Below are 16,311 nucleotides of genomic sequence, written 5' to 3'. Positions count from 1 at the left end.
TGGTAAAAACAAAAATTATGAAACACAGTTTTTATTGAAATGCAAAGCTGCTGAGCTTCATTTTTGTCGCGTTGCTGAGCCTTATTTCATGTCTGCCACTTGTCTTCCTACAGGGCAGTAATGTCATGGAAGATCAGGACCTTCGGGAGATTGGTATTAGTGACCCACAGCATCGCAGAAAACTTCTTCAGGCAGCACGGTCTCTTCCTAAGGTTAAAATGAATTTGTGTTTTCACATGCAGACATAATTTTTAGTATTGGAATACCTTGAATTCCATAATTATGAGTGAACAAATAATTTTACAGGAGGAGAAGCAAATAATTGCATTCTGCCATATTAATAGACATTGTAAGGAGAGGGCTTAGTATTGCTTTCCTATTAAGCATGAGTCCAAATAGTGGAGTCAGAATTGTGTTGAAAGATACATGTTTTTTGCAGCTTCCAAGTAAACTGAGTTAATGAGAAGATATCACCAAAGCAGGTGCAAACATTGTGAACAAATCTCAGTTTAATAAAACTAAGATTAAAGTAGTGATTTGACATGTGAGAGGTTAAAGACTTCCTGATTTCACAACAGGTTTTTCCTCTGTTTGTGTAGACAACGGAGGGTCTCCATTCTCCCAGAATGCCAATCGAAATATTTCTATATTTAAATGTCCTTGTCTGGTTCTATTATTGGAAATATAGGGTGTTTCTATGTATTACAATTTCACATAGTCTTTTTTAAAACAATGGAACAGGAAGGTTTTAAAGTGTGTGAAGTGGCTCCTCCTAGAATAGACATTTTAATTTTACATTCCAAAACAGCCTGCTTCTTACAGAGCCAAGTAAAGTGGTTTGTTTGTTCAATCATGTCTGCTTTTTAAGAAGCAAATTCCATAGCAGGAAGCTTACCATGAGGTTCTATATTATGCTTTGCCATGCAGAAAGCTTTTGGTTGCGCCACTAATTAAAAGTTCCAGAAGAAGCTGAATTTCTGAAAGCAATAGGATTTAACCATAGATCCATGTTGCTACACTGCATGTTTTCCCCTGGTTGAATTCAGTTAATTGCCTGGTGTTGTGCAAAAGCTTGCTCTCTCCCACAATGGGTCAATGAAAGCCTCTGGTCATTGTGGAAGAGTGCATTTACAAGAGTGAGTTTTGACAAATTTTATCTCTTCGGGTTCCTGATCATTGTCCCTCCTTATGCGGGAGTGTTCTGGTTCCACCAACAGTCACTTGCTAGATTAGACCAGTCCCCCTTGGATTTGTTCTACTCCTCTCTGCAATGGTTACTGTGCCACTGACATTCAAAATTTTGATCTATTGCTGACAACTGTACCTTTAGTTAATTCACTTCCAAGCCAACTCACTTCAACTCAGGCACTTAAGTAACCGTGGGGCATAATTGAACATTACACGCAAATACATGTATTTTTCCCTACAGAATACAGCTGTAGAGTTTGGATTAAAAGCAGTTTTAGGGAGCACATTAGAACAGAGAAGCAGCAGGTGAGAAAAAAATATGAAGAAGCTCCTCCCATTACTCCCATGCTTAATTTCCCCACTCATATTCACAAAACAGCTTGGCGGGGGGAGGCACCCCCCTGAGATTTCATGCATTCTGTAGTTAGCCCTAGTGGCTCATCTCTACTTAATGGAGATAATACTTCTACCTCACAGGGAACTGCACTGTATAGTTGCTACAACCAAATACAGACTGGAGTTACACAGTCAAATGAAAATGGGATGTATCCAATATTCTCTGTCTAATAATGCAAGGGCTCTTGTGTTAGCGGATGGACAGGTTTTAATGTCATGCAACAGAAGAATCCAATTTAACAGCTGCACTAGTGAAAATTTGTTGTGCAACAAAGTTACCAGCCACCCACTTGCAACAATGTTCCACTGGCACAAAAACTTTCCAGCTGAACAAGTACAGTGGTACGTTTGTTCTCAAACTTAATCCGTTCCAGAAGTCTGTTCTAAAACCAAGGTGCACTTTCCCATATAAAGTAATGCAAAATGGATTAATCCGTTCCAGACCTTTAAAAACAACCTCTAAAATAGCAATTTAACATAAATTGTACTATCTAACAAGACCATTGACCCATAAAATGAAAACAATAATCAATGTACTGTACTATAAAATAAATAAAACAGTATTGTAGATGATAAAAATTAAAATTAATTTTTTTTCTTACCTGCACTGATGATAGTCATTGTTTAGATAGGAGGCTTTTATCCATTTCCACAGTCACACAATCAGTCAATCAATCAGTAGCTGAACTGGGATCCACACAGTCACAAAAACAAATTAATGGGTCAAAGTGGAAATTTAAGGTTAGATTGTGTTAAGATAAATTATAGAATAAAAATTAAGAAAGATGGAAAGGATTTGCTGAAATAGCTAATTGAACAAGAATACAAAAAAGGGAGGTGTGAGGAGGTCGATGACACAAGTAATGAAAGGTAGAGCTATAGAGATATTGGATGTTTTTTAAATGTTTTTGCTTTTTTGTTGTTCTGTTGTATTTTTTTTTTTTCTCTTTATTTTTGATGTATTGTGAACTTTTTATTGTTTCTTTCTTCTTTTTTCTATTAAACTTTTAATAAATATCTTTTAAAAAAAACACCACAAAAACAAATTAACTGAAAAAGCCTCAAAACAAAAAAATGCAAAATAAATAGCAAAAACAAAAGCACCAAATATAAGCTCCAAATATCACCTTAGAACACTGCAATTGGACACGGAAGGCTTGAATTACAATGGGGGGGAGGGAATTAGCAGCGCAACAGGAAACAGGGGGATACAAATTAGCAGCACAACAGGAAACGGGGACACAAATTAACAGCGCAACAGGAAACACGGGTGGATTCAAAACAGAGCACGTTCGGCTTCCGGAAAAAAGTTTGAAAACCGGAACACCTACTTCCGGTTTTGCAGCATTTGGGTTCCAAGTTGTTCATGAACTAAGCTGTTCAAAAACTGAGGTACCACTGTATACTGCTAAGTGACTTTTACTGTGGGTTGTATCCAACGTAGCGCTATGTTCACACCTGATTCTTACACATCTATAACACTTTTCTGTCTTGCTCCTTCTACAGGTGAAATCTCTGGGCTGTGATGGGACTCAGCCTTCTGTTCCTGTATGGCTTGACTCCCTGGGGCTGCAGGATTATATTCAATCATTTTTGTCGAGTGGCTATAGCTCTATAGACTCTGTGAAAAACCTCTGGGAACTAGAACTAGTAAATGTAAGTTGCTAACCCTATTCAGTTCCAGTTAAGATGAAAATTCTGGTGATTCACAAGGTGAAAGATTGCAGCGCTGTGTTAATACTGAGAAGCCACAATGTAGAAAGTTTTTTGTAGCATGTTTTTCTGACGTTCTCTTTCCCTACAGGTACTTAAGGTAAATCTTATTGGCCATCGTAAGCGTATAATAGCCTCTCTGGCAGACAGACCATATGAGGAGCCCCCACAGAAACCACCACGGTTCTCTCAGCTAAGAGTGAGTCATTGTTTTTAAGGAAGAATGGGGTGGGGTGGGGTGGGCTACAGCATTTCTGTCCCCAGTGGGTCTTGCTTTTCTTTCTACACACCATTTTAATTAAACTTTGTTTGAGATTGAGCACATGCCTCTGGATTTTGGAAACCATTTGAAAGTTTAGAACTCAGGTGCTTCAGAACAGTTCCAGGTGGACCTCAAGTCACAGAATAGAAATGCAACATTTATACTTCTGTCTCTACAAAGTAAACAGCCCCAAATTAAATCAATTTTCTTCATAATGGATGCTAACTAAGTCTCATTTGAATTTATCGATATGTTTTGTAACATTTAGAATATTATGTACTTTTAAAATAAGTTATTGTGAGCCCTTTTGAGTACAGTTCATCATGGAAAAGCAGGGTATAAATGAACTAGACTTCCTTTTTACTGGTTATGTTGACCTTAACGATCATACTAAAACAAATGGGGGGGGGGGACTGAGCCTTGCCTGATAGGGGCATTTTTATTTATTGTGGGCAAGTTGCTCTGAATATACCCTGTGAAAATCTAATTCTTGTAATGTGTACCACTCTGATTTCAGTGCCAGGATTTGATATCCCAGACATCTTCACCCCTAAGCCAGAGTGACTCTTGTACAGGGAGATCTGCAGATCTCCTGCTGCCTTTGGGGGATGCTGGAAAGAAGAGACATGAGAGCAGCCATGACATTGCATCATACCCCAGAACAGAGAGACTCAAGGCACAGGTATTCCATTATTTTTTCTTCTAGAAATTCTTCTATTAGCTTGTAAAACAGGAGTCTCTAACCTTACAGCTGTTGTTGAGCAGGGCATGGAGGGGAATGGCTGGTTGGCTCTGGTAAATTAGAAATAGATTGTTATGCTCTAAGATGGCTACCTGCTCTGGTGAGGACATCTGAGGGGCATGACTGACATTGGTGGGTGGAGGCATGAAAGCCTTGCAGCTGGTTTGGTTTCCACAAGTTGGGAAATAGCACTGTGAAATGTAGCAAGAAGAATCAAAGTTACTTTATGATGGTAGTAGAACAGAGGGGGAATCTCATGGGAGCTGTAGCACAGTTTTGCCGACTGGAGACCCACAGTAGTGAAGTATGGCTGCTGCCTCTGCCACCCCCAATATGGAAGCAGATTTAGTGCATTGCTGATGATCACCAGTATTTTTTTCCTGGAACTGCCACTGATCATTGCTCAGACAGTTGTGCAAAAAGTACTGGTTTTTAAGGCTCTCAGAAACTGTGCAATTGCCATGGGGAGGGGTGTCTAGTTATGGGTGTTCCCAGTCTTGACATTATTAACATTATTAAAATTGCTGAGATACAGCAACCAGTTTGTTGTTGTTTATCAAGCTTTGTCTGTCTTTATATCTTGTATTGTACAGTGGAAACATGCCTGCCTAGTTCAAGACATTTTTAGAGGTAGCCAGATACTGCCCTAGTCACAAGGATGGTATTGTGTGATGCTGTTTTGACATTTGTTAATAGCCCATGTGAGCCCACTCACCAGAGGAGGTTCAGTTGGCCTTGCTGTCTGCTGCTTTCATAAAACTGATTAAGATAGCAGAGAGACTGTTTCAGCACTAGTCCCCAAACTCTGGAAGACACCAGCATTGTTATCTTATTAAAAAGCCAGTAAAACCTTCCTTTTCCACACCTTTAAATGAGAACATAAATGTTCCATGGATGCTTTGTCTTATATGTGCATTTTAGGTGATAGTTATTTCTTTTATTTATGTAAGTATATATGGCTTTGAACTATGTGGAAAAGTGGTTATAAAAATATTTATCCTATTATGCATTTCCCTAAGGCTGTCGTCGCACTTGGGCCTCCCAGCTGCCTTTGTTTCCCTTCTCTGCTTCCATCCTTCTTGTGGGAGAGCTATGATTGACAAGTGCATTGACCATGAGATTCCCCCTCTTTTCTACTACCATCAGAGGGAGTGGGAGCCAAAAAGATTTTCCACCTTAGTCTGTTGGGTTGGGGGCGTTGGTGAGGTCTGGGGGGTGGGGGAATTGGTGAAGGGTAGGCAGGGTTGTAGACGAGCTTGGCAAGCAACTTGAGCAGGGGCAGAGCCCTTGGTAAATATGCTCAGTAGAGCAGGCATCCCAGACCAAATTCTGACTATAACTGCAACTTGTGTTTTCAGGAGGAACGCCGTGAATCTAAACTTACACTCAGACCCCCTAGTCTGGCTGCTGCTTATGCCCCTGTCCAACACTGGCAGCATCAACCAGAGAAGCTTATATTTGAATCCTGTGGGTATGAAGCCAATGTAAGTATATTCTAGATTAATTAAATTGAGGTTGATATAATGGCCATCTTCAAATATCTAAAGAGCTGTCACATGGAAGACAGAGCAAGCTTGTTTTCTGGTGCTCCAGATAGGAGGACTCAAGCCAATGGATTCAGATTACAAGAAAGAAGATTCCCACTAAACACTAGGAAGAAGTTTTCGATGGTAATAGCTGTTCAACAGTAGGACAGACTACCTCAGGAGGTGGTGGACTCTCCTTCATTGGAGGTTTAAACAGGTTGGATGGCCATCTGTTGGGGGATTTTTAAGCTGTGATTTCTGCATTGGTCTAGATAACCCTTGAGATTCCTTCCAACTCTACAATTTTATGATTCTAATTCATCTGGTGCATAATCTTGGTTCTTCCTGTAAAGCATGGATGAGGAACCTGAGATCTTCCAGATGTAGGACTTCAATCTCCATCCCTGACCGTTGGCTATGCTGACTGTGGCTACTGGGAACTGCAATTCAACAAGATTTGAAGGCAACATATTTCCCATCTTTGCTGGAAAGCATCGTCCTGCCACTTACATAATAGCTTTTACTTAGTACAGTTTGGCCTTATCCAGGCAGAAGTTTATAAGATTGCCTGGTTCCTTTTGGAAGCAAGAATATCTTCTCATCTTTTGGGGTACAAATATTAGTGTTAATAGTTGCTGCTACTGTTCCCCTGTTTCAAACAGTATCTAGGTTCCATGTTAATCAAAGATCTTCGAGGGACAGAATCTACACAGGATGCCTGTGCAAAGATGAGGGTAGGTGTGCACTGTGTAAAATCAAAACTTCTGATACCAGTCTTGAAAAGTAAAATGTGTTGTGTAGCTCAAGATTTGGAGGCTGCTGCAAGCACAAGATATAATAGCCAAACCACAAAACTTCGAAATTTCGTAATTGCCCTACAATTATCTGTTACCTTGTTTTAGTCAACTTGTTTGGCAAATATGTTTTCAGCTGGTATGCAGTATTTACTGCTAGGGTGTGTAAAGTCTGATTATACCTTGTTGTGTATATATTATATATATACTTCACTGAATTTTCATTGCCTTGAAAATGTATCTTTAAAAACCTAGCATAGTTCTTCCAAAACCTGATGCGGATTAAAAAAACAACTTGCCTGTATACTCCATCCTGAGAAATGTTTTAATCATGCCTCTTAATGAGTTTTTTTCTTTTACAAAGAAATCAACAGAGCATATGAAGAAGACCCCAACTATAATATTATCTATCACTTACAAAGGAGTGAAATTCATTGATGCATCTAACAAGGTGAGAACGATCTTAAGCTCGTAGTTAATACTTAAAATCTTGAATGTCAAGTGACAGTGACATCATGGAAATTAATCTGTTATGCAACTACCCATTCCTTATCAGTAAATACATCAAAATGTCATGGTAAATCCTGTAAGAATTGCCACTACAGTGGTGCCTCGCAAGACAAAATTAATCCGTTCCGCGAGAGTCTTCGTCTAGCGGTTTTTTCGTCTTGCGAAGCAACCCTATTAGCGGCTTAACGGATTAGCGCTATTAGCGGTTTAGCGGCTATTAAAGGCTTAAAGGCTTAGCGGATTAGCTGCTAAAAGGCTATTAAAGGCTATTAAACGCTTAGCAGATTAGATAAAGGGGGGGAAAAGCGAAAAAAAAATCTCAAGACTTGCAAGACATTTTCGTCTTGCGAAGCAAGCCCATAGGGAAATTCGTCCTGCGAAGCAACTCAAAAACGGAAAACCCTTTCGTCTAGCGGGTTTTCCGTCTTGCGAGGCACCACTGTAGAGAAGTTAGGTAGAGATTGATTTTTCCCTTGTATCAGTTTTTCAGATAGTGCTTGTCTGTATTTGGACGCTGCTTTTGTTGCTGAAAGAATGTCTCAGAGTAGACGTATTGAAAACAATGGACTGAAGTTAGTCATAGACACTAATTTTAATGGATCTGCTCTGAGTAAAAGTTAGTTGAATACCACCCAGGGTATTCTAACCCAAAATCTTAGTTGTTATTTAGTTGTAAATAAATTTTAAAAAAAGTTATTTTATTGTGAATAGTGTTTTCGTAAGATAATCTCAGTTACTGAGCAAAAAAAGCTGTTTGTTTCCGTTTGGCAGAATGTTATTGCTGAGCACGAAATCCGGAACATCTCATGTGCTGCACAGGACCCGGAGGATCTCTGTACATTTGCCTATATCACAAAGGACTTGCAAACTAGCCACCACTACTGCCATGTCTTCAGTACCATTGATGTAGTAAGTCATGTAGAATATAAATGGCTTGATTCTTTGCTTTGCATTTTGCCTTGCTAAAAATAATCTGTAGGTAGTTGGTTTGCAGCAAAAAGCTTTTGGAATGCTGGTAATTCATATACGCAAACATGGGGTGCAAGGATTTAAGCAACATATGCTGGCTTTTCCTCCAGAGTTTCTTTGCCCTGAATGTGAAATGGCTAGCAGTCCCGGTACTCTAACACATTTAAAAATCCACAGTGCTTTCTCTACAAAATATAGGGTATAATGTGTAGGAAGTGAGAAGTAAATACTGGAGGTGTATCAAATGTTTTATATTTGGATTTTAGAACTTGCATGATAAAAAAGATTTTCATGGCAGAGCTAGGTATGTTGCACAGAATTCTGAAGTATGTTTCTGCTTTTTGTCACAACCCTGGACATTAACTGCAGCCATAGGCAACATAGTGGGGTGGGGGAATAGAGTGTCTTCCCATACAAATTGCTCACCTCCCATTCATTACTTGATTACTTTTGGTTACACAGTGGAAATACTTTTCAAATTCACTACCCCCAAATGTACTTTGCCCTTTCTGTGCCCTCACCAGTATTTTTGTTCTGGAACTGCCAGACAGTTGTGCAAAAAGTGCTGGGTTTTAAGCCTGCCAGAAACTCTTCAATTGCCAGGTCAATCCACAGTTGTTAATCCAGAGGAGCTCCTAAGTTCTGAGAGCAAGGCAGTTGTGCAATACCAGTACTGGCCTCACAAAGCTTAGGGAAGTAGCCTGTCTTGACTGGGCAGAATTGCTTCTTATGGCAGAATCATTTCTTTCCTGTGACTGGTGTCAGCCAGCCCAAAGTCACACAGAACAAAGGGATAACTTTAAAAGGTACCCCTCAGAAGCTGTTTGCTCAGACAAACTTTGTATTTCCACAGTGGCTTTGCTCTCCAAAGAAGGGTGGGGTGGGGTCCAGATGACCGTAGATCTCTGATCCTCCATCCACCTTACAGGTACTTGGTGGCAAGGCTATTGAGTCATGTCTACTGACTCTTGAGATATTTTCAAAGTGTGCTGTTACATTTTGCTTTAGGGAGATTTTATTGTTTTACCTGGTGTTGTTGTTGTGTGGATATATCTTGTATAATATTTTTGTAAACCATTTAGATACATTTTTCATATGAAGCTGTATATAAGTATATGAAATAAATGAAGTTGGGAGCTCACAGCTTCCCCCTCTTTAGTCCATGTGGTGGAGAGGAGGATGAGGGCAAAGCTAGAATTAGCCGACTCTAGACTGTCATTTGCTCTAGCTCCACCTACTGTTTGCCTCCAGCCTTCTGCCCTACCTGTCCCAATGGCCATCACTACCTCATTATACAAAATGGGGCTTATTCCCTACTTTTTACACACAGGATTGTGATATAAAATGGTCTTCAAGATACCAGACAGCACTCAGCACTCATTTTGTTTGTAGAAAGAGACTAGCATCATAACTCTTGGCATTACTTTCTGAAGTAAGTTATACTTTGTGTTTCTTTTCTCAAGAATCTAACATATGAAATCATTCTGACATTGGGACAAGCATTTGAAGTAGCCTACCAGCTGGCCCTCCAAGCCCAAAAATCAAAACCTCCAGGTGCTTTGACAGCTGAAATGATAGAAACAAAATCTTCAAAACCGGTGCCTAAACCTCGAGCCAGCATGAGGAAATCAGCAGTACGTATGTTAAAAGAACTTTGGTTCTTTCCTGTAGTTATGCTAGTTTTTGACACGATGCCTCACCACAGCTGATTTAAAAAATACTGTAAAAAATACTGCATTGAGCCTTTTCAGGTAAGTAAGATAGTTAAGAGCTAATTAGCCGAGCAAGTAACAATGAGACAATAGAAAGAATTGCAAGTTACTGGAAAGGCTTAAAAGTATACTAATACAAAGATTTACCTTTCACTATTCACTATTTTGACAAGGGCCAAATACCAGAACTGCTCATTGAAGTAAATCAGAGTGTTTGCTCATATTTTTTCCTGAGTTAACTTGCATTCCTCCTGTGTGGTAATCCTGTGTTTTGTCTTGACAATGCTGATAGTTTGAAAGTAAAAAAAAGAAGAAAAAAAAGATGGGTAATGGATGGGAAATACTTTCGCAGAAAAGGATTCTCTTTCACACTACCATCTCATGAGGTGGATTCATGTGTCTGATTGAAGTAGTAAAGTCCTAGCTTACATACCACTGAATGACAAAGGTCTGCCTGCAGGGAGGCATTTCTCAACAGTTCTAGACAACATAGATATTGGACCAAAAGCTGTTAAGTTAAACATGCTACATGCAACCAGTGCTTGGCTGGAAACTGTGCATGATGAAATGCAATAAAATGAGAACCCATGAAGACGCAGGACAGTATTTTTGCTATTAAGACTATTTGTGCTGTAAAGTTGTTTTCCCTCCAAAATTGTTGCTTGGGCAGCCTACAGACTATATTGACACCCTAAAATGAATTTACTGCTTTTAGAACTACTAGTTGCTGGTGCCTTGTGCACACGGGCTTTCTTCCTTTCTTTCTGAAGTTTCCTCTGTAGGACTGACAGAAACATGTAATCAATGACACATTTACTGAGTACTTAGTTTCTTTTTTTTCAGCAGTTCCCATAAAGAGTCCTTGTCAATCTAGCAAGGAAATAAACATACCAGAGTACTGGCCCATGTGCTCTCTATACTTGTTGCTCTCCTTTAATGTTACCTTTTGTCTGTGTTTTGCTTGCTCCCGTTCCTCAGGTGCCGCTCCCTCCCGATAGTCGCTGTTGTTACTGTCACACCTGTACTACACACCGTCCCTCCTATCTGCCGCTGCAATCTGTTAGTCAAGGAGCTAAGGTCTTTACCATTCTTGCAGTCACATGTCTCTCGTTACAAACGTTTTCTGTTATCAAACCAACTCACATTCAGTGATTCCCTCATTCTTTCCCCTTAGTTTTGCTGCTCTGTCTATGTTCCCTTCTGTCTTGACCTTGCTAGGTTAATTCATTCAAGCTTTCCTATACATTACACAAGAGGCGTTTCAAGGACAAGCTTGTAACACTTCTCACCAGCATAAAATGTTTCTTCAGTGCAACATTTGCCGAGTTTTACCATATTAAAATCAATTTAACATTCAAGGAGAAGAGTTCTGTTGTTTAAGAGAATATATCAGATCATAAAAACCTAACCTTAGATAGCTGAATATAACACTTTAAACTCCAAATAAGCATTCTGTTTCTAGTGAATTTCAACAAACTGCTACCTTGAATTGATAATTGATTTGGGCTTAAACAAAATTTAATTTGTTCTTTTTCCAAAATGAGCTGTATCTACCGTATTTTTCGCTCTATAAGATGCACCAGACCACAAGACACACCTAGTTTTTGGAGGAGGAAAACAAGAAAAAAAATATTCTGAATCTCAGAAGCCAGAACAGCAAGAGGCATGGCTGCACAGTGAAAGCAGCAATCCCTCTTGCTGTTCTGGCTTCTGTGATAGCTGTGCAGCCTGCATTCGCTCCATAAGACGCACACACATTTCCCCTTACTTTTTAGGAGGGAAAAGTGAGTCTTATAGAGCAAAAATACGGTATTTCTTTCATCTGAAAAACTGGTCCAAGTCTTTATGGTAACATTTTAGGTGGTAAATACCTGTACGTGTGCACATCCTCTGCTTTAAATACTTTTTTAAAAATCTGACCTAGGCGGCTCCCTCCCAAAGCTGTCTTTGTACAGGTTTGCCTTCACATTCTCATAATGAGCAGCTTGGCTGATATGCTCTCTCCTTCTAATGTTTTCTAGCTCGAGCCATCTGAAGTGGACCAAGACTCCCAGTCCCATGCTAGTGTGTCCTGGGTTGTAGAGCCCAAGCAGGATTCCAAGAGGACCCTCAGCACTAAGTATGAGACTACTATCTTCTGAAAACAAATCCTGCATCCATCCCGTCTAACCGTGCCTTTGCAGTCTGATCTGTCTGCTGTTCTAAATCCCTCCTTCCTTCCATTGCTGACACTAGGTGTGGCACCATCAGAGGCAACAGCACTAGGATACCATAGACTAAACAGCATTTTGTATCTGATCTCTTCTGAACGCTGTGAATACTCCTAATGGAAACAAGTGTAACTCACTGAGAGAGCTACCTGTTTTAGATGTCTGTGAGGTGGGAGAAATGAAGCCTGTAGGAGTCAAATATGTGGATTTCAGAAAACACCCAGTGTTTCTTGACTTTCTCTTCATTTTGACACTGTGAATTTGTGGGGTGAAGTAACACTCCATAGGCCTTTTCTATTTATCATTCTAAACCTTGGACTGTTCTACAACTTTGGTCTCATGTGTACATGCTGTCTCAATTTAGATTTATACCTCCATACTGAGTCATGGCCACAAAACTGTTTCCAACAAGTAGCACTCTTCTACTTATCGTCTCAGAAGACACTAACCACTGTGATACTGCTTGCAAATCTCTTGCTCACCAGATTTCCTAGCATGGATGCTGCTCACAATCTTTGCTGTCCTTGGATATCTGAATGCATGGTATAATATAAAGTTCTACTTGGCAGTGCGTCTGCTCTAATTAAGCGCTTTTCCTTTTTCCTAGGAGTTAGGCTTGGTATATTTAAGAAAATGCCAAAAAGGGATGTTTTCAGCTGTTCGTTAAACACGATGCCTTTTTTTTTTAATCGTTTCCTGGAATTATCACTTTCTGTTCAGGTTAACCAATCTGCTTATAAATAATAATTTTGAATTGATTCCCCCCCTAAACTCTTGTTAAAATTGAAACTTTCAAAGGCACATGTCACTAAATTGTACACAAAGACTGACAATCAAGGGTGTGCTTTTGCTGTAACAGAACACAGTTCCCCTTTAGAAGAAAAGGGGTCAAAATTTCATGCAAATAGCATCCCTTTAAAAATTGCTAAATGTAGCATTCCAGGCACACTGACACTATCAAAATATTTGCCATTTATTTGTCTTCAAGCAGGTGAGCAGTCTGTTGTATTTGCCTTATTACATTCTTCAAATGGCAAACTTTACGTAGCTCATTAAACAATGATTGCAAAGAAATGTTGAATTAGGACCAGCTTTTGATAATAAGGTTAAGGCCTACAGAGATTATTTCTGATATTGTTAGAGTAGAGAAGTCACTATATTGGACAAAGATCTCAAGCAATTTTTTATCTCTCTGTTCAGAGAATAGGGTCAGCAGTGAGACAGTTGTTGATGATAGGTGAGGTAGGGCCAGGTATCTGCCCACTGTCCCTGGAATTATGTCCAGGAAATTATACCAAGTTGTAACTAGGTACAATTATAGCAGTTGAAGAATTTAGTCTCTTTAGACTACTGCACATTTGAGTGTTAATAAATATATCTGTGCTTTGCTTTTATTCTCAAAAAGCAAACAATTATTTCCCTAATATGAATAGTTTTAATCTCTGTCAGTAAGAGCTGCAGGAGTTATTGGTGATTTTTCTCTCTCCTGAAAACCAGATAACATAGTACATGTGCCTTTTAATGGTAAACTATCCAAGAAGCTTCAGAGCAGTTGGTTATGAACAGAGGGCATCCACCATATGGCTATAAAACACACAAAGCTGTGGCCATTAACTTCTCCATCACTGTAACTGAAGGCTTCCCTCAGTAGTTTTACATGAATGAATAGCTCGTTCCCTATATTTCTTTCCATTAATATTGTCCCCATTCTGTTTGCCTTCTGCCAAGCTGAACAGCAGACATCCGCGTTCTTCCATGGAAATGTAGTAAAGGGGCAGAGCACTAAGAAGCAGAGAAACCGTGATGTATGAAGATCAACACCCGGCTCTGGGATATGTCCTTGGCTGCTCGTTAAGGACTTCCAGAGTTGAGTGAAAAGAGATTCCAGCTACAAGCTGACAAAAAGCAGTATGTGTTTTTAGCAAGAGAATGAAACATCTGAGGTTAAGAGACTGATGCTCTGATTTAAAACAGTGGTGTACATGCAGCAATATTGTGAAATCCACAATTTCAGCATAACATGTTGTGTTGATGAAAGTGGAGAATCTTAACTGTTAAAAGAAAATGTGAATGTGCCTGTCTTACAGCATAGGCTGAGTGGATGCTAGAATATTAAGCATTATACACTTGCTAAGTAGTAGACAAAGATTCTGAAGTCACTGCAATATTAAACTTTGAAGGTACTGGCAACTGTGAAGGTACTGTACACGCTTCACAGCTGCAGTGAAACAGGTGGGAAACAGGGCGTTTTTAATAAAAATTATCAATATTTAACCCTTCATGACCATTGCTGAACTGATGCCTGGTACAAGTGTGCTTTTACTGCAAAGAACTCTTATTATTGCAGTATTTCTTTTCTGGTTAAGTACAATTTTGTCACACATTTATATACATTGAATAACTGGACTGTAGCTCCATGCATCTCATTCCTGTACCATATTTTTGAAAATGTGGTTGTGCCCTGATGATTTGGGATTTTTAAGTAGTTAATTCACTGATTAGCACTTTTTATACTAGTTCATAATTTAAGTATACTTAGTATATCAGTTTCACAATATGAAAAAGATGTGGAGAGATTTTGGGCATTATGCTGAAACAGTTGTTTCTTGTTCTACTCCACCCAAGAATGACTGTATGCTTCACATAGAGTATCACAGTCTCGAACACTGGTTTTGGCTATGGCTGTGACATATACATCTTTCTATAGCCTATCTGAGGAAGTGCAAATAAGTCTGTGTTAGCTTGTGGTACCCTGCTATTTTGTTAATGGCTTGTTTCGACTTCTGTATCTTTAAAATGTAATTTAGTCTTATTCCAGATGAAAAGGTATCGAGAAAAAACCAAATCATCATCCCAAAGGCCTGGCTTTGGAAATAATTGGTGGATGAATTTTGGAAATATTAACATTCCTTTATATTCATATGTGAATGGTATGCTGGTGATGGTTATAAATACTGAGGTACTTATAACTGTTGTGAGAGAATGCACACTGAACTGTTTTGCTATAGAGAGGATAGCCTTAGAACATGGTGACAAAATGAGTGAAAGCTTCCAACTTGCTTCTTCCAGTGATCAGGTGCTTCCTTTCTCAGAGTTTACATGGACATAGCAATATCTATGACAGTATCTCCTGCTTAGGTATTCTTTATAAGAAGGTAACCAAAGCCATTCTGGTCTGGACTTTTCCTATGAATTTTAGTTATTCCTGGGCTCCGAGCAATTTGAATACTAGTACAATATTTGAGACTCTTGCCTCTCTGTGGGGTTTTGCAGCACACTGAGAAAAGTGCCCTATATTCCTGGCACTGAATGCGTTTTGAGATCTTCAATGAAAATGCTGTTGCTGTTCTAGCACCAACCTATGCTGAAGTGGCATCATCAATGCTTTCCCCCCCAGTGCTCCAAATGTTTCCCTTTTCAAAAAGATGTATGTCTTCTGTAGACTTCTTTTTATCTTTGGTGTCCAGGAGAAAACACTATAAATGTTAAGGTGGCTGAAGGAACTGCTCCTTAGCTCTTGAATGGGAAATCACATTATTAAAATCAAACTCTTGCAATCTTTTTATTTTGTACATGCCATTGTTGGCTCATAGGATCTGGCCTTTTTGACTTTCTTAGCTTGAGATGAAAATCTTATTTGATTTCTGAGGTACATAACAATTCTGCCCCACCCCCCATTAAAAGAAATTCTAGAGCAGTTTAAGAGTTGTGCTGTACTTGCAGACCAGATATCTGAGGGTACCTCACTTTTTAAAATAACTTCTACACTCGTGAAACTAAAATGAGTTGGGTGATACCTCACTCCTACATTGTCTCCTTTTGCATGATCAGTATGAATGTCTAGCAGCAGGAATTTCCGCTATGCTTGCACCTGAAGAGGGCAGGTCGATTCTTGGTAACAGGCAGTTTGGTTTACAATGTAGACACTCCTTTGCTAATTGTGATGTATGGCAGTGGGACTGATTTGTAATAAAAATGTTATTTAATCTGTCTTTGTATTTTGATACTTGAACTATTTCCTTTTTATTTTCTGTATATAAAAATTGTTAAATCTGTCCAGTTTTTTGTGGTACCAAACATAACCAATCTGTGCAACAACATAGACTGACCTCACTACAACAAGGCGAGACTGTAAATATTCCTGGGCTTCCAGCAGTCGTTTTGTTGTTTGTTTTTCATAATTGTATGACTTAGAGCAGACTAAATTAATAAAATTAGACACAACATCTCTCTGTATGGGTTGATGTGGTATACTGGTCTGTATTGTTTATTAACAAGGCTTAATCCTG

General features: G+C 39.2%; 1 protein-coding gene across 13 annotated transcripts in view; it reads left to right on the top strand.

Moving 5' to 3' along the window:
• Positions 1–16,248, top strand: part of LOC308479373 (ankyrin repeat and SAM domain-containing protein 1A-like) — a 114,728-nt gene extending 98,480 nt beyond the window's left edge. For 5 of the 13 annotated variants that reach the window (XM_081010025.1, XM_081010021.1, XM_081010016.1 and 2 more), the window contains 12 exons: positions 114–212; positions 3,091–3,240; positions 3,389–3,496; positions 4,077–4,241; positions 5,660–5,785; positions 6,490–6,561; positions 6,986–7,072; positions 7,903–8,040; positions 9,564–9,734; positions 10,791–10,889; positions 11,834–11,931; positions 12,048–16,248. In XM_081010025.1, coding sequence (XP_080866151.1) covers positions 114–212; positions 3,091–3,240; positions 3,389–3,496; positions 4,077–4,241; positions 5,660–5,785; positions 6,490–6,561; positions 6,986–7,072; positions 7,903–8,040; positions 9,564–9,734; positions 10,791–10,889; positions 11,834–11,931; positions 12,048–12,087 — 1,353 coding nt within the window. In that variant the 3' untranslated portion in view covers positions 12,088–16,248. Of the gene's footprint in view, positions 1–113; positions 213–3,090; positions 3,241–3,388; positions 3,497–4,076; positions 4,242–5,659; positions 5,786–6,489; positions 6,562–6,985; positions 7,073–7,902; positions 8,041–9,563; positions 9,735–10,790; positions 10,890–11,833 lie in introns of all 13 variants that reach the window. The other 8 variants (XM_081010027.1, XM_081010020.1, XM_081010018.1 and 5 more) reach the window with 6 other exon arrangements.
• The last annotated feature ends 63 nt before the right edge of the window (positions 16,249–16,311 follow it).

The sequence above is a fragment of the Podarcis pityusensis genome (genome assembly GCF_964106645.2).
Source record: "Podarcis pityusensis genome assembly, chromosome: 6".
NCBI lineage: Eukaryota > Metazoa > Chordata > Lepidosauria > Squamata > Lacertidae > Podarcis > Podarcis pityusensis.
Note: the sequence above shows the minus strand (reverse complement) of the source record. Positions and strands in the feature narration are given on the sequence as shown.